The 24,603-nt window shown below is 29.4% G+C and overlaps 3 protein-coding genes across 6 annotated transcripts; all 3 read right to left on the bottom strand.

Annotated features, from left to right (window-relative positions):
* Positions 1 to 1,951: 1,951 nt before the first annotated feature.
* On the bottom strand, positions 1,952 to 7,889 carry LOC107944386 (ERAD-associated E3 ubiquitin-protein ligase HRD1B). 4 transcript variants are annotated; one of them, XM_041099357.1, is made up of 8 exons: positions 7,718 to 7,889; positions 5,709 to 6,263; positions 5,319 to 5,495; positions 4,771 to 4,920; positions 4,461 to 4,669; positions 3,804 to 3,954; positions 3,205 to 3,478; positions 1,952 to 2,381 (listed from the first exon to the last, which is right to left on the bottom strand). In XM_041099357.1, exons 2-8 carry the CDS (start codon positions 6,239 to 6,241, stop codon positions 2,253 to 2,255), a joined length of 1,623 nt encoding a protein of 540 aa, XP_040955291.1. In that variant the 5' UTR covers positions 6,242 to 6,263; positions 7,718 to 7,889; the 3' UTR covers positions 1,952 to 2,252. The 4 variants fall into 4 exon arrangements, with proteins under 4 accessions (XP_040955291.1, XP_040955288.1, XP_040955289.1 ...); XM_041099354.1 differs by having other exon boundaries at positions 3,184 to 3,478; positions 7,718 to 7,874; XM_041099355.1 differs by having other exon boundaries at positions 3,184 to 3,478; positions 5,709 to 6,268; positions 7,718 to 7,873.
* Positions 7,890 to 10,774: 2,885 nt separating this feature from the next.
* LOC107949054 (calmodulin) lies at positions 10,775 to 15,002 on the bottom strand. Its single transcript, XM_041099353.1, has 3 exons — positions 14,786 to 15,002; positions 13,534 to 13,903; positions 10,775 to 11,029 (listed from the first exon to the last, which is right to left on the bottom strand). The coding sequence occupies exons 1-3, from the start codon at positions 14,859 to 14,861 to the stop codon at positions 10,936 to 10,938; spliced, it is 540 nt and encodes a 179-aa protein (XP_040955287.1). The 5' UTR covers positions 14,862 to 15,002; the 3' UTR covers positions 10,775 to 10,935.
* Positions 15,003 to 17,944: 2,942 nt separating this feature from the next.
* LOC121220124 (uncharacterized) lies at positions 17,945 to 23,592 on the bottom strand. Its single transcript, XM_041099352.1, has 2 exons — positions 23,428 to 23,592; positions 17,945 to 18,965 (listed from the first exon to the last, which is right to left on the bottom strand). The coding sequence occupies exons 1-2, from the start codon at positions 23,525 to 23,527 to the stop codon at positions 18,412 to 18,414; spliced, it is 654 nt and encodes a 217-aa protein (XP_040955286.1). The 5' UTR covers positions 23,528 to 23,592; the 3' UTR covers positions 17,945 to 18,411.
* Positions 23,593 to 24,603: the final 1,011 nt, after the last annotated feature.

Below are 24,603 nucleotides of genomic sequence, written 5' to 3'. Positions count from 1 at the left end.
AATAATAATCTTTTAATAAATATTTTTATTTTACAATCAGAAAATTAATATACAAAAATTTCTCGATTCCCCAAAATTTCTATTTACTAAATGTTGTGGGTTTTTCTAGAAATTATATTTTAAAAATATTTATAAACTAAAATAGTTAACAAATTATTCTAAAAAATATTTACTAAATATAGTGGGTTTTTCTTTTGAGTAAACAAGTTATTTGTAGTGGATAATTTTTTTCTCAAAAAAATAGGTGAATTTTAAAATTACTTTTTTGAAATTAGATTACAATAATAACCTTAATTTCAGTGCTTTTGAAAAAAATTTAATTGATAGGCATCGAATTAACGTGACACCAAGCTTTTATTGTTATTATTATTAATATAAAATAGATATAGATATTAATTTATTATTTATAATATGTTTAAAAATATTTTTCATCTTGGAGTGAGTAAAATTGCACACTTTTTTAGAATAAGTGAGTAAAAATAGGAGTGAGCATCGAGTGAGAAAATTTCGAGTTAATTAAATTGATGAGTGACATTTTATCATTTTAACTTAATTTGAAATAATTTTTAATCGATACAAATGAAATGAAATTATAATAAAGTGAAATTAAACCGAGTGAAATTGTTAGAGTTAAATAAAACTTGCCAAATTCAAGTCTTGTTACAATATAACTAAAATTTGAAACTAAATATATTGGAGAACTCTTTCAAAACAAAATAATAGGAAAAAATGTTTTAGTATAATAAACTTAAATCGTTAATTTACTTATTTATGTCTACAAAATTATTTCTTAGAATTTTCTAAAAATTTTAACTTTTTCATAAAAAAAATTTTAGAATTTTTTTAAATTTTTGTTAAGACAAAAGTCAATTTACTCATCTTCAAGATTAACGAGGAAGAAAAGAATATTTACACTAATCTATTATTTTAATTATTCAAGTTATTCGAATTCTAAAATTTAACTAGACTTGAACTCAAATTATTTATTTAAATTGATTCAAAAAATTCAAATAACTTAAATAACTCAATTACAATTTAAAATTTTTAAAGGAAAATCGAGTTTCGCTACAACTAAATGGAAAACATATATCCTGTCGAGGAAAAACACTATAACTAGTGGGTGGAAAAACATATTTTCAATGAAGAAATATATGTAAATTTAGTTCCTTTTAAGACGAATAATTTTGAATATATATATATCTACGTTATATGAGGAAAAAAAGTAAAGAGACAACTATAACATTTAACTCATAATATATTGGGTTTTTAATGGTAATATATTGATTTTTTAATCAATTTCTAATTGAATTTTTTTTTAAATTAATTTAAGTTAATCATAAAGGAGTTTGATTATATAAAGAAAGTTAAGGCAGGGTTAAATTATCCATCCTATTTAAATTATGAGTCAAACTTAAATTTAAATTTTAATATAAAAAATTCGAACTCAACTTGAACCATTTTTTAATTTTATATTTTTTCCTTTTATTATTATCCGTAAAAATTTAAATATAATAAAATGTAATGTAAATATTAAAAAAATTATTAAGTTGTTTATACTTAAAAATTTAATAAAAAAAGCATATAATGCTAGTAAAAGATATATGTATATATAAGTAATAAATATGAGTTAAAATATTTGTATTTTAAAAATTTTAAAAATATTAACGGACTTAAAAATTTAAGACGCGCCCGGCTGCCAAACCAAGCTAGAAAATCATGTATGACATAAACATTAATAAAATGCATAAGCCCAACCCAAACACCTCTAGCTTAAATATTTCTTCTTCAATTTCCCCCACTCTTCTTTTTCTTTCTTTTTTTTCATTTTATTATTAGCTTCACAACATTTTTGAAAAAAGATAATAAAGAAAAAAAAAAGGGAAAAAGGAAACATGTAAAAATGAAAAGTTAATACCTATAACATATAATTTTTTTTCCTTAGTACTAAACATTTTGATAATTGAATTTTTTTCATTAAAATTAAATTTCAAAAAGTAATATCGTTGCTTAAAAACAATTTCCCCCCTCAATGAAGCAATGCCACAAATTTTAGCCTAACTTCAACCCCGCCCCCCCCCCTCTCCTTTTTTTTTTCCCTTTCTTATATGCCTACTCATTCATTCACTAGTTCCCCATGTAAGGACCTAAAACATCTTCGCCTAGTGGCAAGAATGTTAGTAATGCGGTGTTCCGATATAATGTAAAAACAAAAACAAAAAATATTACAGTTGCCAAGAAGGTACGTACTTTCTTCAATCTCCTGAAGAAGAAGAAGAAATTGTCTTCCCTTTTCTGTCCGACGAGGCTGTGGGACCAGCGTCCGCACTTTCTTCAGTTTTCAGCTTCTGCATCTGCAGGAGTTGGAGCTGATTTTGTAGCACCTACTCAATTTTGAGAACAAAGAAAAATGTTGAGTAGCAAATAAAGCAATTTGGAAATGTGTGAGATCATTTGACAATTTCTCATGCCATGCAGCAAATCTCAGAATTATACGTCTATGGGAAAGTACTATAGAAGTCCCTATACTAGGAGTCAGGTTGAATTTTGCCCTATACTCAAAAAATGGGTAAATTAATCCCTATACATTAGATCAGTGAACAAACTGATCATTTATGTTAAAAATGTTATACATTTCTACTATTAAAAATTGTCACAACTGACAAAATAATCAGACAGTTATACATAGCGTGGACATGTACCTTATGCTGACATACAGAGATCAGTTTTTAGCTGTAAAAATGGATGGAATTGTTAGTAGAAGGATCAGCTTGCTCTTTGATCTATCGTATAATAACTAATTTGCCCAGTATTTAGTAAAGGGGGCAAAGTGCAATCTGACTCTCACTATAAGGGCCTCCATGGTACTTTTACCATGTATGTATGTTTGTATGTATGTATGCATGCATGTACGTATGTATGGAAGTTCTAAATGCTAATGCTATTAGGAGGCTGTCCTCAAAAAGGTCATGAATATGACATTGGTAATCTCATGCCATGCAGCAGATCCCACAATTTTATGTATGTGTGTGGTGGGGGAGGGGGGGTATATACCAGTTGTCGTTGTCTTGAGCAAGAAAAAGTACGTGTATCCCACGGTAGGGGACAAGATATAGAAGACGATTCTTCTTTTTAAAAGAAAAAAATTGAAACGCATAATTAGATGGAGAAAGCAACAATAGCAACCTTATGACACATAAATGATACCTCAATCTGCTGCTGAATGATCTTCTTCTGAGCTTCCAACTGAGAATCTGGAATGTGCAGATTACTACTCGATGCCTCTCCCATGTTTCCATTAACACGAGGCAATTGGAAAGGAACAAAAGTACAATGTGGGAACCGTGGAAAGGACAAGTTGACTTGTCCACCAGGAATGACAAATTGTTCTCCGGTGGATGTCATTTCCCCACTAGATTCGCCCTTCGTGGAGTCATCTGGTTGCCCATAAGCCTTGGGAAGTACAGCATATCCAGGAGACCTGCATTTAAAATGCACAAGATTGTAACATGTAAATGGCTGTACCAGTCGGGATTGGCAAAACTAATGCATTTGGACACAGATCAGGTCATGTATAGGAACCGACATCAATAGCACAATTAGAAACCTTGATGATCTAGAGAAGCCTCTAAAGCAATGAACAACTTATCAGCTTTCGAAAGCTATCATTTCAATGCAAAATGCAATAATTGATAATTCGAGCACTGCAATTGGCAGTTAAAATAATCGCAAGGGAAAAACAGCCAGTAAAATGAGGAAACTGCAAATTTCATTGACATGAAGTATTACAACATAAAACTACTTACCAAACTAGAGTGTTTGCAGATGGATAGACGTAGGATTTCTCATATATTGATGCTGCAGTGGCAGCAGCCTGAAGCCTGGCCTGATGCTGGGTCAAATTATCAGCAGCCATGTCACCACCAGAACCTTGTCGAGCTGAGCTCGTGCCAGACCCTGTTCCCACTTCAAACAATTAGCTGATGTTTTTAAAACAGTAATGTCAATTTGATAAATGTAAAGTTAGAGAAGTTAGAAGTAAAGCAAGTAATTATTTAATTTCCACATCCCAGTTCTTTGCAACCTGAATCAGCTTAACAGCTTCAAAGTGGTATAAGATAACTGGGATAAGGAACAGGTTATCCCCGAAAACTTGAGACCAAAACATGGACAACATCTTTAGATGGGGTTGGAGTGAAAAAGCCTTCAAGTAATATACACAATACTAAGGCAAGCCCCTTGAAACACGAGTAAAACCTGTGGTCATTTCACATTTCCGCACCCTATAAAGGCACAGGCCTTAACTAGCTTACATGCAGTTCGACAAGGCATCAAAAGATGCATGAACTGTATTATCTCAAAAACAAAATAAGTCTGCTAACAGGTGGCATACAACCGTTCAAATTTATCAAGAAAATCAAAATCCTCAAGGGATGATGTAGATTATGTTACAATGAGGTTACCTTGTCCTTGAGCATCTGACCAAGGTCCATGTTGCCCTCCAGATGAACTTGTTCCGTTTTCAGGTGGTACAACGAGAGCTCTACATGTAGGGCAGGTATGCTGTCTCTCCAGCCATGATCGAAGACAGTGCACGTGAAAAAGATGTCCACATATCAACTTCTTTGCTGTGGTCATCTCTTCGCGGCATATAATACATGTTGCATCGTTTCTGTTCATCCAATCAGTAAGCAATTAAAAACGAGTCAAATTGAAATTAAAATATAGCTAAAAATATATAAAACTGAGTTCACAATCAAATATTTGACTCACGCAGCTAGCTCTTCAGGGGTTGCATCTGGGAATCTGTCATTCATATTTGAAGCGATCTTCCTATAACGCATGTAATCAGCAACACGAATTTTGAAATTCCTAAAGGTTTCATATAGCTCCCGTATTAAGTGCAGAGGTACACCATAGTTCCTGCATAAACAAATTAAAAATTAACAACCATATCATTGATTAATCTGTAGGATAGATATACATACACACAAGCAAATTAAGATACCGAGGCTGGTGAAGAAAAAGTTCATTAAACTTATCATACTATATCCATTCTCTATTATAACTTATCTTATAAAGAACTAGCAGCACAGCCTTCCTTTAACAAGTTGGCAACAGAGCCAAATGAGACTAAGTTCTCATGACAACCAAACTATACTCTTTTTAGGATTAGAAGCTGATTTCTGTGTCATTACAGCAAAATGTAATAGAAACCAAGTTTTAGAACCATGCCATTCACATTTCAGAAACTTCACAACAGAAAAGCAGAATAGATAACTTGTGATCATGCAGAAAGTAAAAATAAACAGTTTACTTACATGAAAATCACAAGAAAGAAGCATAAATACATAGACAAGTGAAGCAAGTCCCGAATGAGCTCCAAGTAGAAGGTATAGACAGCCTTCTTCTCCCATTGTCCTTCCATAAGCATGTCACTCACATAGAAAACATATTTTATAAAAGTTGACACTATTGTGGTAGCCAGAATCATGTACCTAGACCCAAGGAATTCAACATTAGTCAGAGTGAAAATAGATAAACTGGAAAATACAGATCCACCACTCCCTTGTGCAGCTGATAACGTATTTTTAGCAACTTTGAAAACTCACAAGTAGTAGTTAATACATGTTTTAACACAGACAAAGAACAATGATACATGTTATCATTAATCAAGAAACAAAGAAAATGTGCCAAGTTAAAAAACTTACTCAAACGCAAAGAATAGGGAAACTGAAGCTTGCCGTGTTTGGATCAGAAACTTGATAGAACTTGACAAAAACAGACAATCTAGAAGAAGAAGGAAACCCAGAAAAGAAACAATCCGAATGTGAGACAACATAGGAACAGAAGGGGTCGTCTCAATGTACTCAACCCTTTTCTGTGCCAACCAGTGCAAAGCCTTGATTAACAACAGAGCAGTAACCATAGCAAGAAACGTAACTGAAAAGTCCTGACGGAAAATAGTGATCGCAAAGAGGATCTCCATAACCTCTCTCCACGACTGCTCATTCAACCGTTCAACCTCAGCTTCACGAAGAGACCCAAGGAATATCTTTTTGGTTATTTGCCATAAGATACACATAAATACAAGCCCCATGTTGAGAAGCAGCACCAAGCTGATCTTAGAGGTTGATAAATACACCATAGCAGGATAAAACTGGCCTCTACTGTTGAATGCATGGTAAATAACAGCTAGCATCGCGACTAAACTGAGACCAGCATAGGTTTGCAGCCTCATCATTTCGCTCTACCTAATTACCACGCTGCACTATTCAACCAAATGAGGAAAATCAAAATCCAGAATCAAACCTTACTCTTTCCAACCTTTTAATTCGTTACGAAACAATAATATAAGCACTTAGATAAACCAAAATTATTAAAAACAAAAAAATGTAAACGTTCAAAAATTTCCCCTATTCTGTAATCCAAATGTATAAAACTTTACGAATTCAAACATCTATTTACCAAATCAAAACAAAAAATTTTCAAATTTTCACTGAAAATCAAAATCTAGAATCAGCATAGAAGACTAAATCCTCGTCATCGATTAACCTTACTCTTTCAAACCATTTAGTTCATTATGAAACAATAATATAAGCACTTAGATAACTGAAATTTTTTTTTTTTAATGTAAAACGTTCACAATTCTTCTGTATTCTATATCCAAATGTATGAAACTTTACTAATTCAAACATCTATTTCAACCAAATGTGTATATATATATCAAATTTTCCCTGAAAATCAAAATATAGAATCAAACATAAAAGACTAAATCCTCCTAATCAATTAACCTTACTCTTTCAAACCATTTAATTCATTATGAAACAATAACATAAGCACTTAGATAACTGTTCTTTTTTTTTTAATTAAAGCTCAAAAATTTTCCGCATTCTGTAATCCAAATGCATAGAGCTTACTAATTCAAACATCTATTTCAACCAAAAAAAAATTCAAAATTTCCCTGAAAATAAAAATGTAATATCAAACATAAAACACTAAATCCTCCTAATCGATTAACCTTACTCCTTCAGACCATTTAACTCGTTACGAAACAATAATATAAGCATTGAGATCAACTTAATTTATAAAAAAAATCTAAATTCTGTATCCAAATGTATTGAACTTTACTAATTCAAGCATCTAATTCGAACAAAACAAAACCAAAAATTCAAATTTTCCCTGGAAATCAAAATCTAGAATCAAACATAAAACACTAAATCCTCTTAATCGATTAACCTTACTCCTTCGAACCATTTAACTCTTTACGAAACAACAATATAAGCATTGAGATCAACTTAATTTATAAAAAAAAAATCTAAATTCTGTATCCAAATGTATTAATTCGAACAAAACAAAACAAAAAATTCAAAATTTCCCTGAAAATCAAAATCTAGAATCAAACATAAAACACTGAATCCTCCTAATCGATTAACCTTACTCTTTTCAAATGATTTAATTCGTTGCGAAACAATAACATAAGCATTGAGATCAACTTAATTATCAAAAAAAAATCTAAATTATGCATCCAAATGTATTGAACTTTACTAATTCGAACAAAATAAAACAAAAAAATCTAAATTTCCTCCGACATTATTTTCTCCCGCGACCAAAGAATCAAATCAAAGAACTTCCAAATCGAAAATTTTCTATCAATTAATTGGAGAAATTTAAGCGAAAAAAAAAACATCAAAAAAAAGAAGAAGAGATTAGAATTGACCTGAAAGAAACTTGTTCAAATTTATTTTTTTTCCCGAGAGAACCGACAATGAGAGACCTTTTTTTGCCTTCGATCTTCTTCGTTTTTTGCGGGAGAAATTATAAGTTTTTTATAGCTAAATAAATTTAACAAATTTATCAGAGCAACAAATCGACAAAAAAAACCGATGGCTATTTATTCAATCTACGAATTTTGTTTTTGTTTTGGAATTTAGAAAATTATTTAGGTCTTATTGTGATGCTAGTGTCTTTCTTCTTTTCATATTTAAAATTTGGTCTTTCTAGTTTTAATCTCATCAATTTAGTCCCTTTTGATATTACAATTGAAGTCAATTTGGAATTCTAATAAATTAAACTAGATTATTACACATATATGATGTGGATGAAAAATACATTTATTAAAAATTGATATAATTAACAATAAAAGTAAGAGTTCAAATCCAATTATATGTGTATATTTTTTTTTATTTTTCTATATTAAATATAGAAAGTGATAAGAATACTCTCGAAATAATGCAATTTACTTTGTAAAATAAGTGTATTTTCGTTATTACATTGACTCGTAATACCAACTTAATTAAATGTTTAATATATAGTATTGATTATATTTTTTTTATTAAAAACTAGTTATGTATACAAAATCACATGCGTGAAAAGTCAAATAAGACAGAAAAATATTGGATTTATAAATGTAAGGTTTTCGATTCTAAATCGAGTCTTAAAAATTTTCAATATTGTTTCAGAGAATTAGCGTAAGAGTTAAAGTTTTTGTTCGGGTATGACTTTCTCTATGTGACCAATTTTTTATATATACTTTACAATTCTTTTCACATTTATTTCAAATAAACTTCTATTGTTAAAAAATAATAATTAAATTCTCGGATTAAAAATAGAGATTAAATTCTACATATGTAAAGAGTATGGGGACTAGAAACAACATTAGACCAATATTTATCCTATACTATTATTTCCCTTATTCGAACATTTTTTTAATTCACGTAATTGCAGTCGATCGACGAAACCAATCAGCATAGTCCACGTGGAATTTCTGCTATTAATGTTAAAAAATAAATGTATTCATTTCTTGTTAAACAAAAAATAGATTATTAATATTAAAAGTTAAAAGCTGAATTTTATTAATTTTTTATAAAAAATAATACTAATATTAGCAAAATTTTGTGAAAACTTAAACCATAAATAGTCTACGACCTTCTTTTATGTCAATGTTTGATTTTAGGCTAAATCAAGGGTAAAAGTGGAATGAGATTCTAGGACTCGTATTGCGGTTTCTTTTTGTTCAAAAAATAGATAAATTAATTCTTGTATGATAAATAAAATAGAAAATTTATCTCTTTATGTTAAAAAATTCTTTCATTTTCCTATTAAAAAGTGGCATTACTGATAGAATAACTAAATAATGACATGTTGCGTGCCACGTGTACCTCATGTTAATGTATAAAGATCAGTTTTTAACCATATAAATGGATGAATTTTTTAAAATAACAACCAATTTGCTTTTTGATCTAAAGTACAGAGACTATTTTACTTATTTTTTTAGTAAAAAGAGCAAAATGCAATCTAACTCCTAGTTCAGGGGCCTCTATGGTATTTTTACCTTAAATTGTGTTATTAATTTTTATATCATATATAAACCGTGAATTTAGTCATTATACTTTAATTTGATTAAATTTGGCCCGTATATTTTTTTAAAATTAGTTATTTTTAATCTTCATAAATTTTAAATTTTGAAATTTCAGTATTTAATATCAAATTAAATTACGATAAATTAAAAGTATAGTGAAGGGCCTTACGACGTGGGTTAACCTCAATTGTTTATTACATTTTATTACATTTTATTAATCATTCATTCTCAAATTTTTATTATTTTATTATTTTTTAAAAGTAAATAAACTTATTTATTAATAAATAAATAATAGTTAAAGGTTTTCTCTTGAATTTGACTAGATATTAAAAATTTAATATATCATTTCGTATTTAATTTTGATATATTTTTCTAATATGTTATCTATATTTTTCCTGATTCGATGTGAATATATTAAGTTTTTCTTTTATTTTTAATAATTAGAGTAATGAAAATAATTCTTATATGTAAAGATGATATATAAAGATGGAGTAAGATTTAACTTTTACAATTAAGTAAAGAAATGTGGGTGTGTCTCGTATTTTTGACTGAATAGACAGCGACGTTATAACGAGAAGTTTTCCAACGTTGTGACGACGGACGACGTCGTGGCAACGCGAATGGAAACGTTGTGACATGACAATGTGTTCCCCACATAAATCGAGTTTTTTCTCCCAATTAAACTTTGATTACTCCAATGATATTTTAGTATAATTAGACCTCTAGTCTTAGCCTTTAAAAGGGGTCTTGTATCTCTATTTTACAAGCCCAATTAAGAAGACAAGTAAAGTTGTAGTTCTACAAGGTTTTTTTTTTATTTTGTGACAAGATGTAGTCTCAAATGAGTTTTTATGAGAGTTTTCGTGGTAACTATGAAGAGAATTTTGTACTCCTTTTGAGAGCTCTATGAGAGTTAGGGTTTTACTTTCAAGTTTGCTCGACGAGAGTTAGGGCTTTGTACTCAGGGTTTTGGATAATATTTGTTTAGTATATTTAAGTTTATTTTCTCCATATTGTACCCTCGTTTGTTTACTCATTTAATGAAAAGTCGATGCCTCATTTGCCTATGGTTTTGATCTTCTTCGGAGGAGTTTTTCACGTGAAATTTGTGTTCGATCTTCTCTCTATTTTCTATTTCGTTTTTTATACGAGTCAATCCCCAACAAAAAATGATGCAGTCTGGATCTTTTTACGATGAAGGCATAAATTTATTCGTGTGAAAAGTTTATAGTTTTATTCATGCAAACATTACGAGTGTAGTAAAATGGATTGTTATCTTTATGGGATCATGATGTGGGATAAATGAGGTCGAATTAAAACTACATTGAACTCATCATATGTAATTATATATACAGGTTAAAGTCTAAACGATTAAAGCTCTTATCATTTACTAGCATCATTTGGGATAAAATAAAATCGCACACTCAATTTATTCTCGAGTTTGGATTAATTTTCATTTTCAAAATCATGAAACACACATTGTGTGTATATATATATATATATAAATTTATTAGGTTGATTGGAGAGTTACAACATACAAAATGGATAAATAAATAAAGGAAAGAAAATAGCTCTCCTTAAAGAAAAATGCATTTACGACGCTGTTTTCCTTTAGATTTTTTACTACGCTTGATGGTGGTGTTCACATCTGAAGTTGCCCTCTCTTTTCTCCTGTTAAATAAAATAAAATGAAATGAAATGAAAATTAGATTCAAATATTCAATTCGGTCCACTTTGATTTGATCATAAAAAATTAATGATTTAAATTCATTCAATTTAAACTCAAAATTTAAAATAACTTATAGTAACTAAAATTCAAATTAGTTGGCATCGATATTGCATTAATTCAAACTTGAATAAATTTAGACCTAAAAATAACCCAAAGAAAGTAATCTAACAAAATTTAAAAGTTAAATCGACCCAATCCAAATTAACTCGGAATCAAAATAATTTGAAAATTTTAAAATATTTTATAAATATTTGAAGGGAAAATCAAATATTTTTTTTATTTTGATTTCTAAATATGAAATTAGATGCTTTTATTGATAGGGACACTAGTGGGTATGGTAGGATTCCAACTTTAAAATATAATGCTTCCATTTAGGGTGTGGAATATATTTGAAGAGTCCATTTTTATATGAAAAATGTCTTATTTATATATTCTATTCTATATTCTTTGAAAAAATTAAATATCTTCTATGGTCTTAATCCGTATTTTTCTTTCAAAAAAATATTTTTGAAATATTTTTAATACCATATTTAAGTTGCAAAATGATTAGATGAATTTTCTTTAACAAAATAACAAAGATAATTATATTGTACCAAAAATATTTATACTTATAAAGCCTTTTTATCTTTTTTCTGAAATAAATCTAGAAAATAATTGCATATAATTTTATTATTTTAGTCAAAGTTATATTTTGTTTTTAAATATAACTTTTTACACTCACTGTGTCATAATTTAATTATATTTAAGATTTTAATTGAGTTAATTTCTTATACATTGATATAGTTTTAAAAAAAGTAAAAAATTATAAATTTTATTATAAAGGTATGTATGTCATACAATAATTTTATCTTTTTAGAATTAAATAGCTTAAACTATAATTTCAAAAAATTATTAAAATAGATGACTGGTTAACTTTAAATGCAGGTTTGATTCTTAGTGTCAATAAGACTTTTTGACACGCTGCTTAAAATTACTATAACCTCACTCCAACTCATAACAAAAAAAATAATGCGTCTCAACGTACTCCAACCCGCATCCTCTTGGATTAACAATAATTTAAACTTTTTAAAATAAAAGAAAATATAATGATGTAATGAATTACAATTTGATATAATATGATTTTTTTTTCATTTTTGTCTTCTTATTTTATATATGCAAAAAAATACAAATTGTGCAATCGGAGAAAAATATGTAAAGGTATATCCACTGCATGTTAAAAAAAAATTCTTATCAATTTATTTGGCGACTTAGAATTATAATTATTTTTTGAAATATACATTTTGATCTATTTGAATGAAAAATATTTAGCAAAACTTTTTAGATAGAAAAAATATTACTACTTTAAAAAACATGCATAATTTTAATTAAATTATCTAATTAAGTACTTGAACTTAAATTTAAGTACTTAAACTTAATTTTTTTGTTCAATTTTATACTTGAATCCGGCTTTTTTTTATACAAATCAGTATTTATTTAAATCAGTTTGAACCATAAAGCCAAATTCATGTACCGATTTGAACTGAAAAACCAACTCAAGTACCTAATCGAACAAAAAAAGGTTCAAATACTAAATTAAACCTTGAGACCAAGTTTAAATACCTAATTGAACAAAAAAAATCTTAAGTACTAATTTGAACCTTAAGATCAAGTTCAGGTACCATAATGTATATTTACCCTTATTGTTTTTTAAAGAAGTTTAAAGCTATGATTCCTTCCAGCTGAAGTTGAAGGTACGAATTTAGATTATTTCAAATTCAAATCATCGAGGCTCAAATCATCATTTTGTGTTTCAAACCACATAAACTAGAGCCTCGGGTAAACGAAAGGAAGACACGAAAGAGAAAATATGAAACCAAACAAATACCGGAATATCGGATGGATAAATACGAGAAAGAAACACTTGCAAAAGATGATTGAGCCTTAACCCTATTGATATCATTGCTGTTGCAATAATTAAAAAGTCGTGGACTTGAGTGCCATTCGGAAAAGGCAAATCAGACAAACCATTGAAAATAAAGTACTTCTAAAATTTTAAACTTAAACTCTATTGATATCATTGTTGTTGTTGCAACAATTAAAAAGTGGATTCAAGTCTCATTCGAAAAGGCAAATCAGACAAACCATTGAAAATAAAGCACTTTTAAAATTTTAAAATATAGTAAAAATTAGTCACCCATAAGCAAAAAAAAACATTGGAATCTTGCAAATTGTTCTAAAGGTTTCAAAGGCACCAAGAATAGAAAGCAAAAAAAACAAAAACAAAAACCAAAACCAAATATAAGAAAAATAAAAACCCAGACTACTAAAAGAAAAAGCAGAGCAAACAAGCCGGTCGACGAATTAATGCAAACGATAAACGAACGACCCACGAACCAATTACGAGATTGAAATCTCTGCAAACTTATCTACTCTGTTTTTTTTTTTTTTTGGTTGGAGAGATCCTTACTTGGCCATCATGACTTTGACGAATTCATCGTAGTTGATCTGGCCGTCACCATCAACATCGGCTTCACGGATCATCTCATCGACTTCCTCGTCGGTAAGCTTCTCGCCAAGATTTGTCATAACGTGACGAAGCTCGGCAGCAGATATGAAACCGTTCTGATCCTTATCGAACACCCTGAAAGCTTCTTTAAGTTCCTCCTCAGAATCAGTATCTTTCATTTTCCTTGCCATCAGGTTGAGAAATTCAGGGAAATCGATGGTCCCATTTCCATCGGCGTCAACTTCATTAATCATATCTTGGAGTTCTGCCTCAGTAGGGTTCTGTCCGAGTGACCGCATCACAGTTCCCAGTTCCTTGGTAGTAATGCAACCTATATAGCGAGTATTGGAAACAAATGAAGGAAATAAGACTATGGTTTCAGCTATGAAGCAATAAAAACAGACACAAATGCATAGCCGAACAAGTACGGATGCGGATCGTAACATTTTTCCAATGTGCAAAAACGACACGGATATGCAGGCAGAAATGTAATTGATCAAATTTATAGAGCAAAACATCGAGAATTCAAAGTTTAACAACTGACGGATCAACTAATACATGTAACAAAGTATATTGATTTATAGAAATTAACTGATTCAATAGCCTTCAAGTATTTAAGTACCAAGTACTAAACATAATTTCCCATGTTTGGGATTATAGATCAAAAGAAATTTGCTAGAGGTTCAATCCAACGAACTCAAGTACAGAATCAAAAGAAGCTTAGCTAATGAGATTAAACATTCACATAAAAGAAATGCAACCTTCAATCATGATTAAATCAAAAATCAAATCTCAAACATAAAACTATGGAGCAAATCAGGAAACGAAATGGCGATCTAGGTAAGTCTCTTTAGCATCAAGGATAAGTCATAAATGCAATCAACATCACGACCGAGAAAGGTCAACGAGAACGAAAATGAAAGGAAAAAAATACAGCGATAAGCCATCAAAAGCAAGAAAATACATAAAAAAAGATCAATCAATATCATAAATTCATAATTCGGAATCCTAGATCCGTCACACCATTCAAATCACGAAAGAAAACGATCGCAAAATTCAAAAATTAAACAAAAAAATAAGCATAAAAAACGAAAAATAACACTCAGATCCGCAAACCAGAGCTGAACCAAACGAAGAACATTATTCCAGCATAATTTTTTAAAAAATCAAGAACAAAATAATAGTGAGGAAAGAGAGAGATGAAGGAAGGGACCATCGCCATCCTTGTCAAAGAGGCTAAAGGCCTCCTTGAACTCAGAGATCTGGTCATCGGTAAGCTGGTCCGCCATTTTCTTTTTCTTCTTCTCCTTCTTCACTTACGCTTCTTTTTTGTTTTTTTTTCTCAGGAAAATGAGGTGTTTGGGGAGAGAAAAGATCGCGGAGAAAAATGATGAGAAAGAGTGTGATGTGTTGAATATGGAAAATATAGAAAAGGGTAGTAAGTGTATATAAAGGCCCAAAGTTGGGCCCAATACAGTAAGGCATCTGATTCTCTCTCATCCGCTGGCAAATGTTTACTTACTTTTCCTTTTTGGTAAAATTTAAGAAAGGTCCTTGTGGTATACATTTTGGTGGATTAGTCCCTAAAATTTAATTTGACCAATTTTAATTAGATTATTATATTATTTGATACATGAGTTTAGCTTCAATTTTGAATTTGATACCCAGCCAAAGAAATGTGATCTAGTTAATATTTGACTTAATCTAATGTAGATCAAATTTTCTATTCATTTGTGCGATTTGGGTGGTCCTAGGGGGGACCATCACCACTCCTTTAATCTCAATAATCCGTATATTCTTTATCAGTGTATGGGCAGCGATCTCTTAAACACATGTTTAGGTTTGGCCTTAATGGTAAAATAAAATGAAGCTCCTAACAACGTATCTTCATAAATTAATAACTACGAGATCTCTCTTTTCATTTTGGGGTATGGAGGCATTGTACTATTTGAGCTTTTTTTTTCATGCTTTTTATGAAGGTCCGAAGAAAGCTGCAATCAATAGGATCTAACTGTACTTATATACCAAATTGAACATTTAAACCAAACTTAGGTAATTAATTAGAAAAAAAAACTCAAGTATCAAATTGAGAAAATTCATGAGCCAATTTAAATATTGAAGTCAAATTCAAATATTGAGTATACCATATTAATCTCTCTCTTTTTTCTTTACTTTTTAAAATATGTATTTTCACTCTAAACAATTTTTTTTGTGAACTCGTCAAATAAATTGTTGTGAGTTATTTTTTTAAATATGGTTTCGGATATCCTTATGTAATGCTTAATTCTTATTATAGTTTAATCGTGCATATATATATAAAGTTTTAGAGTTTAGTATATATATAATAGTTATAATTTTAGTTTAGGATACATATTTTTTTAAATATAGTTTCGATCCTCATTTTGAATATAGAACAGTTTTAAAATTTGTGATGAGCATCTATCCTTTAAATGACAGACCTATAAAATGCAGAGAATTAATTATTGAGTTTGTTGGAAGATCTAAAGCCAAGGAAATAGGCAAAGAATATAAAGAAGTAACACATGTACACAATTTAGCATCTAAATATTCTCTAATTTGTGAAGTTTCTAGACAATTAGAGAAGAACAACGCTACAATAGAATATTTGATGAAAGGGAAATCTTAGCACTTTTTCAACTTAGAAATGCCAAATGTAAATAAAGATAATTTTTTTAATATAAATTATTTAGTTTATATAAATGGAATATTTGATATTTTTGTTGTTTTTTATTGTATTGAATGAAAATATTATATAATATATTATTTTAAGAAATTATGTTGAAATTGTATAAATGGGTCCTTGTATTATGTGTTTTCGATAAATTTATTTTTGGGTTAATATATATAGAGGTATTAAAATTTTGGTAATTTATAAATTGTTTTTTTATCTAACCGGTAACTAAATTTGAAAATTACAAGTTAACTTGGTATTTTTTTAGGCACCTGACTAACACTATTAAAATACGTTGATGTGGTGCTGATATGACACTGACGACCAATAGTAATGGTTGTATGGCATCAAGCTATTGGTTATTAGTTCAACGCCAACTTATTTTAACGTTATTAGTCAAGCACCTAAAAAAAATACTAAGTTGACTTAGGGCCCTTTTGGATGTATATTTACCTCCAGTGCGGTGCGTTTAGTTTTTATTTTTTTGGTCTCACGCTACAATATTTAATCTCACCGTTATCGCTATTTTTACGCTAACCGTAGATAAATACATCACCTATCCAACAGTCTCCAAATTTAGGTACCAGTTAAGTCCAAAAAAATATTTAGGTACCAAGTAAGTATAAGTTACCAAATCTAAATACCTCTATATTAATTAACCCTTGTTTCTTTACCGATTTTTTAACTATAATTGAATAATTTTCAATTAATCTATTCTATTATCCTTATTCCGACTCTCGACCTCGAGTGAATTGTCCTCTCTTATGTACACTGTATTAACAAAAGGAACCAAAGAAAGGAAAAACACGTTGCGAAGCTTTTTTGATAAAGGAGTTCGATAACGGAAAAAGAATAATAGTTAACAAAAGATAGCATGAATTTAAGAATAATTTAATTAATTAATTCCCTTTACACCCAATAATTTTATGTCAAAATATGCGGTCAAATTTTTCATAAATTTTGAAATGTAAATTAAATATTCTTATTTTCTTATTAAAATTTAAATTCAATCATTCTGTTTAATCAAATTTAATGTTCAACAACATATACCACAATAATATATATTTAAGTTAAGATTTAGTTTTTCGATTGAGTTTTAATTATATTGGTACGGCTATTATTGCTAATGCAAGAGGACGTGGGTTCGAGTGCGCGCCTATTTATAGATTGGGGAGGAGCTATGAATAGTTTTAGACATTATGTCAAAAAGAATAGATATGATTAGAAGTTATAATAAGATTGTTCAAATTAAAATTCAATTTGAGTTTCAATTTTGGGATTTTAGATATGAACTTTTAATGGCTAGAAAACTAAATTTTATCAATCTTGAAATAGAATATTACCTGTTGATGTAGTCTTTAATATTTTTTAAGTCTAAATTCTGACCAAACAATAATTGATGAATTCATTAAATTAAATTCTGCTATTTTCAAAAATACGATGCAACAAACATGTTATCATAACTGTAGTGTTATGTCAGCTTGTTATTTCCTCATATTAATAAAAAAAATCAGTTAATGGATTAATGATTATCATTTTTGTTAAGACTAAATTTTTAAATTTTGAAAAGTATAGCGTCTAACAATGATCTGATTGGAGAGTATGGGCTAAATCTATAACTGAACCCATAATATAAAACTAATAATTGAATTTAACTAATGGATTTAACCGCTATTATTTAGGTCAATACTAAAATTGACCAATTCAAAAAATATATAAACTAAAATTGATCAAATCAAAGCATATGAACTAAATCCGTAACTTTCGCAAAATATTACTTTTAATTCACTTAAGCGTATCTTTCGGGAAGGTAACAAAAATGCTTACGTGTTAGTCCAACTTGAAAGTAAGTTTCGACATATCCATCCTTGATCTAATATATATTGTAATAATATAATATTTTAAAAAATAATTTTTATAGAGAAATGATAGTATTAAACAAGGACATCATGTCATCCTATATTTATATCTAATTATTTAATGATATTTCAATAATTTTTTTCTATGTAATTGATATATAATTTTGGTAATTTTTTTAAATCTGAACTTTGAACTCGAACTTAAACCCTAAATCAAAAGGTCAAATTTAAGATTTAAAGTATAAGGTTCAATATTCGAGTCCAGGTTCGGATTTAGATTCGGGTTAATTAATTATACTCGTTCTTCATAGACCTAAAAACATTTTTAACATAAACAGCAACTACCGCAACCAATAAAACAGCCAAAACAATTTTTCTCGAACGAGTCAGTCCCTTACCCGCCGTTTCAATCCCCGTCATAGGAGGAACCTGTTGTTCAACGGCATCTTTTCGTTTCATTGAAGTATCAATATCATCATCATCTGCGTGTGGCTTTAGATCCGCCGTGGGAGGAGCTTGTTGAACGTCGTCGTTTTGTTTCAATGCGGCATCAGCATAACCTGCAGGTGGTGGAGCCGCCATCGACGGCGGAGCTCCTGGATCTGGATCTGGAGATGTTTTTGCTTGTTGATTTTGATCGGCTTGGATGGTGGATTTGGGGAATTTAACGCGAAGCATGCCGCCATTGAAATTAGCTCTGATTTTGGATAAATCACAGTTTGATGGGAATGGGAATTCTTTAGAAAATCGGCTGATTTTGTTGCCACCGAGTGAACGTTCTCCATATATTCTCAAGAATCCTCCACTGGTTATTTGAACTTTAAGTTGCTCCTTCTTAAACCCTGTTCAATGAGAAAAAAATTTCCTCTTGATAAATTTAACTTTTTTGGATTTAATTTTTTTTAATAATATTTTTATAATTTCTTATCATATCTATTATTTTTAATATAATACTTAAAACTACTCATAGCATCTCTCTAACTTATAAATACGAGGATAATGCACTATAGTGCACTCGAATCCATATCTTCTTGCATTGACAATAATATTCATACAAATCGAGTTAAGACTCAATCGGCTGAAATTAATATTTTTAAATGTACATTTTGTTTGAAATGAAACTTTTTAAGATTGCTTTTTTTTTTCAATCAAACTATCAATTCATCATTCCAATTAGTCCAATCGATTTAATTAAATAAATTATTAAAAAATAATATTATTAAAAATTGATTTAGTCGATTTAATCATTGATTCAATTGATTTTTTTAACTCAGTTGAATCAGTTCATATTAATTCTCGATTCAACCAATCTGAAATCTTTCTCTAGCCTATTGCCCCAACTAGTTTCCAGTCTAACCCTGGTTTAGATAACCATGGCAAAATGATTCCACTATAACTATAAACATATGTTAAAATAACTATGAAGTAAAATTAAATTAATACAAAAGTAAATGGATGAAGAATCGGAATATAATCGAGCATAATTAAACAATAGTAACTACATATAATGGGACTGGAGAGTCGTACATAATAATTATATATGGTGGGACTTGAACTTGAATATTTAAAGACCCAAAGTCTCGACCTACGCTAACAATGTTAATGCCTCATCGGTAAATCCATTTCTTTTAAAAGTATGGTTTTTGTGGAATATTTCGGGATTAGGTTAAATTAAGCTATTAGTTCCTGTGTTAAGCATATATAGTTTTTGTGAAATTCATTAAGTTATGTTATTTCGAAAATTTAATTTATAGATCAACGACAATTATGTGATAGCCCGAAATAGGGCCTAATCGGAATAGTGGTTTCGTAACCACAAATCCGAAGTGAAATAGTTTAATTTTATAAATTTTTATTAGTTACTGATTGATTGAAATATTGTGTGAAAATATGGATAGGAAATTTTAATACTTTAGTGCTTAATTGAATTTTTAGGACTAAATTGAGAAAAATGCAAAGTGTGTCTAATTAGTGATTAAATGACTTAATTGAATTATTGCATGAAATTGGAAGTGTTTATGTGGCAATTAGACCATAAATTAGTGTTATGGACACAAAAGGGTATTTCTAGAAAAATATCTAAGTAATGGGTCAAGGGCATTTTTGTCCAAATTGGGTAAAAGACAAAATAAAGAGAAAATAAGTGTCCATCTTCTTCAAAAAAAAATCAGAAGCTTGCTGCCGAAAGTTTCAGGTTACCATAGTTAAGGGTTTTGATTTTCATAAGCTCAATTGTAAGTGATTTCTTGCCCCGTTTTTAATTATTTTCGTATTTTTATGCTTATTGAAGCTTGAATTTCATGTTTCTACCATTTAATTTAAATGAAATTAAAGTTTAAAAATTGACCCATTCATGATATAATTGTAAATTGATTAGTGATGTTAGATAATGAATGTTTGAAGTGTTAATTACAAGTTTTACTAGATGAATTTCAATGAAAAATGTTGAAAAAGGGCTAAATTGTGAAAGATGGTAAAGTGTGCATAAAGTTGTGATTTTGTGAAATTGAGGCCCGTTATGAGCATGAAATATGATTTAGTGAAGTTTGAAATTTAAGAATTTAGAGAATTTTATTTTTACGAGCTTAGGGACAAAAGTGGAATTTTTGAAAAGTTATGGGGAAAAATGTAAATGTGTCAAAATGTTGTGTATGAATTGTATTTGAATGGAATATTGATAAAATGTATTAAATTGTGTTAATATAGATCAAGAAAGAAGAAATAGTGCAAGTGATCGGGGAAAAGAGAAAGTTATCGACTAAATTACAAAAATAGTCGTTTTGCATCCGAGGTAAGTCATATGTAAATAATAGTTATATTTGTATAAATTGTGAATTATATTTGATATGTGGATTAATATTGAATGTGGAAGGAAAGTTGTTCATGAATTATTCAAGTGATAAAGTGTTGAAAATAAAGTGTTAAGTGTAAATTCCCGGTTGAACTTAGGAATAGAATTGGATACAAGTGACATGTCACTAGAGACCAGTGTTACAGTGTTACAGTGAGTCCCGGGTGCTGGGTGATCTAGCATGTGTTGCAGACACCTGACAGCTTGTGTGAGCAGACCCGTGGACATTTCCAGTGTTATTATCAGTGGTAGCTTCGGCTACATTTCAGTGGTAGCTTTGGCTACATCCAGTGGTAGCTTCGGCTACATATCAGTGGTAGCTTCGGCTACATATCAGTGTGGCACTTATGTGCTAAATCTCTACGTATCCGTGTATATTCCAAGTGTTCAACGGGATTAATAATGAATTAAAGTGAATATGAAATGTTAAGTGTGAAAATGTATATGCAAGTGAATTGGTAAGATTGTGTATGTGTAAGTGATTGAAATTGCTAAGAAATATTTTAATTAGTTATATGTTAAAAGTGTTAATTATTAATTGAGTAATTATTGTTTACATGTAACTTACTAAGCTATTTATAGCTTACACATCTCTTTCTTTCCTTTGTTTTATAGTGATTTGAACTTGATCGAATAGTGGACCGTCGGAGCTCGTATCACACTATCATAACCATCTCGGTATTATGTGCTTTTCAAAATGTTTAAACTATGGCATGTATAGAGTCTTAATCATTTTAAGCATGTCCAAATGATATGGCTAATGTTAGCTATTGAAGTAGTTATTAAAGAATATGTTTTGGAGTTATGTATGTTTAAATGGTAACTAATTCAAAGAAGCAGTTTCTTTGACAGCAGCAGTGACGTGAATGTGAAAAATCACCATAAATAGTAGAAATGGAATTAGAGGGTGAATGATATATAGAATTAAATCTTATCAAGTCTATTTTTACATGAAAGAAACGGTGTAGGCAAAGGAATTTTATATTTTGAGATATTTAAATTTTAGTGAGACAAGGTCAGAATGGTTTTTGAAGTCCCCTGTTCTAACTTTAAAAAATCATTATAAATTGTACAGAAATAATTATAGGTCATAATTTATATGTTTAGATTCCTTAGTGAGTCTATTTTCAAAATAAATTAATGGTAACCTTATATGAATTCTGTACAATTAGATATTTGATTTTTAACGCCAAGAGGTCAGATCTGTCGAGCTGTGAAACAGGGGATACTTTAATGAATAAACTGTACTAATGTGCTAAGTTAAAAATTCTGAAACTTTTATGGTAAGTAGGAATATGAGTCTAGTTTCACGGAAAATTTACGGATTTAAATTTTGTGTTTCGTAACTCAAGTTATATTTAAATTAGTGACAGTTGCGCAGGTGGACAGTGTTGTTATGAACAGTGAATTTAATTTTAAAAGCAAATTTTTATGCTCCGAATCGGTAAGTTAAATTGGATGACATCTCGTACTCGATTCCGGAGACGGTCTCGGGTAAGGGGTGTTACAAATTATTTGTGTGAAGGCTGAAATTTTAAATTTCTAAAAAGTATAGGTACTTAGAATAATTTAATTAGAAAATATGGATCAAGTCTACAACTACAACTGTAAGCATAATGTAAGACTAGTAATTGAATCTAACTAAACAGATTTTACTGCTATTGTTTGGGCCAATACTACAACTTTAAAAATTGAAAAGTACATCAAAAAATATTTTAAATAATAAAAAGTAATTATTTTTCGAACATATATGTAATAATAAGAGTAAAAATATTGTAGGGCCCCTATACTAGGTGTCAAATTGTATTTTATCCCTTCTACTAAAAAATAGGCAAATTAGTCCCTGTACATTAGATCAAACTGCAAATCGGTCTTTCCTGTTAAAAATTTCATCTATTTCTATTGTTAAAAACTAGCACGACTAATAGAATAACCAAACAATGACACGTGGTGTGCCACGTGTATCTCATGCTGTCGTACAGGAACCAACTTTTAACAGTAGAAATTGATGAAATTTTTAATAAAAATATCAATTTCAAAGGCGGATACAGGGGCAAGTAGGAGCCCTGGTCACCTCTAGAATTGAAAATTCCCCCTATCAATTATCAAACTAAAAATTAATATGAAGAAATTACATTTTAGCCCCTAACAAATGAAAAATAAATTCTATTTAATCGTTTCAAAAATTATAAAATCATAAATTAATAAATGATAAAATTTATATTTGACATCTCAAAAATTTATAATTCAATAATACCCAAAAAAACTTCTACATTTGCCCCTGATTAATTTACTCTTTAATCTAACGTACAATAAGAAATTAATTTATCTATTTTTTAATTAAGAGGTAGTATACAACCCGACTCCTAATAAAAACGTCTCTACCGTACTTTTATCATAATAATAACAATAAAACTAAATAAATCATGAAAAATTGGAAAAAGAAATAAGACCTGGTAGATACGCAATTAAGGTGTCGTCTGCAACCTCATGAACCCATTCAGTCGGCACCTCAAACTCTTCGAACACAACATTTGGCTTCCAGTCCATCATGTCTTATTATTATTCAATTTAATCCCTTTGGGTTTTAAATCTATTTTTTCAAATCAATATCTTATAAAAATCTCTATTTTTGTTGGTTGTTATATATACACACAAAACAATCAAACAGGAGATTTCTTCATCTTTTGTTTGCTTTCAATAGAATTATTCTTTATTTTTTCTTGTTTCTTTAATTTTATCCTAATAATATACTTTTTTATTGGGCAAATATTTCTTCAAAGGTTGGGAAATAAGATTCTATCGGTTTCGTTGGCATTTCCATCTCTTGATGTATGAGAAGCAACTTCAACTTGTGATTTTGGGGAAGTCAAAAAGTTGTTGTAGGGGAGTTAAAAGAGATTAATTAAAAATTTAGGGGTTAAAGTGTAATTTTATCATCATACTAATATGTAATTTCATAAAATTTTAAGGGACTAAATCACAAATCTATCAGGAGACCAAGGCCACTGCATGACCTCCCTCGCCTTCACATTTGCTTGCGATTCCTGGATTTTGACCCAAATTTGAAATTTTGATTTGTTGAACTAGAACTTCGATTATAGTAACTTGATTTGATAATAAAATGTCAACAATGTAAACTCGAATTTAAATATAATTGAAATCAAAATGAGTTGAATCCGGAATGGTTCAAAACTAAAATGGTAGCTTAAAAAGACCTAGATATAGAAGTGTTTAGAACCCAATATGATTTGAACTTTCAATGACCCGAGCCTAACCCGAATGGTATGAACCCAAAATTATTTGAACTAAAAATTATCCAAACACAAAATTGACTTGAACTAAAAACTAACTTGAACCATAGCAACCCAAAATAATAATAATAATTCAAAAAATAAGTTCGAATTTCCCGTCAACACAAAAGTTTAAAAATATTAAATTTATTAAATAATAAATGATAATTTTCATTTATATCATAACTTCCCTATGATATAATAAAAACACCAACTTCATATAATAACAAAATCAGATTTTTCCATACAAGATAATATATTTCAAACCTTAAACCCTGATTTCCTTCCCTTAATTATATAAACCCATAACCTTATGCACGTCCATCATTTGGATTA

This window comes from Gossypium hirsutum, chromosome D08, assembly GCF_007990345.1.
Source record: "Gossypium hirsutum isolate 1008001.06 chromosome D08, Gossypium_hirsutum_v2.1, whole genome shotgun sequence".
Lineage (NCBI taxonomy): Eukaryota > Viridiplantae > Streptophyta > Magnoliopsida > Malvales > Malvaceae > Gossypium > Gossypium hirsutum.
Note: the sequence above shows the minus strand (reverse complement) of the source record. Positions and strands in the feature narration are given on the sequence as shown.

Coding starts and splice junctions, on each gene's coding strand:
- LOC107944386 (XM_041099354.1), bottom strand. CDS start 6,241: ATGATGAGGCTGCAAACCTATGCTGGTCTCAGTTTAGTCGCGATGCTA. Junction 5,496..5,708: donor TCCCTATTCTTTGCGTTTGA/GTAAGTTTTTTA, acceptor CCTTGGGTCTAG/GTACATGATTCTGGCTACCA. Junction 4,921..5,318: donor TTCTTTCTTGTGATTTTCAT/GTAAGTAAACTG, acceptor TTGTTTATGCAG/GAACTATGGTGTACCTCTGC.
- LOC107949054 (XM_041099353.1), bottom strand. CDS start 14,861: ATGGCGGACCAGCTTACCGATGACCAGATCTCTGAGTTCAAGGAGGCC. Junction 13,904..14,785: donor CTTTGACAAGGATGGCGATG/GTCCCTTCCTTC, acceptor CTCGCTATATAG/GTTGCATTACTACCAAGGAA. Junction 11,030..13,533: donor GTCAAAGTCATGATGGCCAA/GTAAGGATCTCT, acceptor TTTATTTAACAG/GAGAAAAGAGAGGGCAACTT.
- LOC121220124 (XM_041099352.1), bottom strand. CDS start 23,527: ATGATGGACTGGAAGCCAAATGTTGTGTTCGAAGAGTTTGAGGTGCCG. Junction 18,966..23,427: donor CTTAATTGCGTATCTACCAG/GTCTTATTTCTT, acceptor CTCATTGAACAG/GGTTTAAGAAGGAGCAACTT.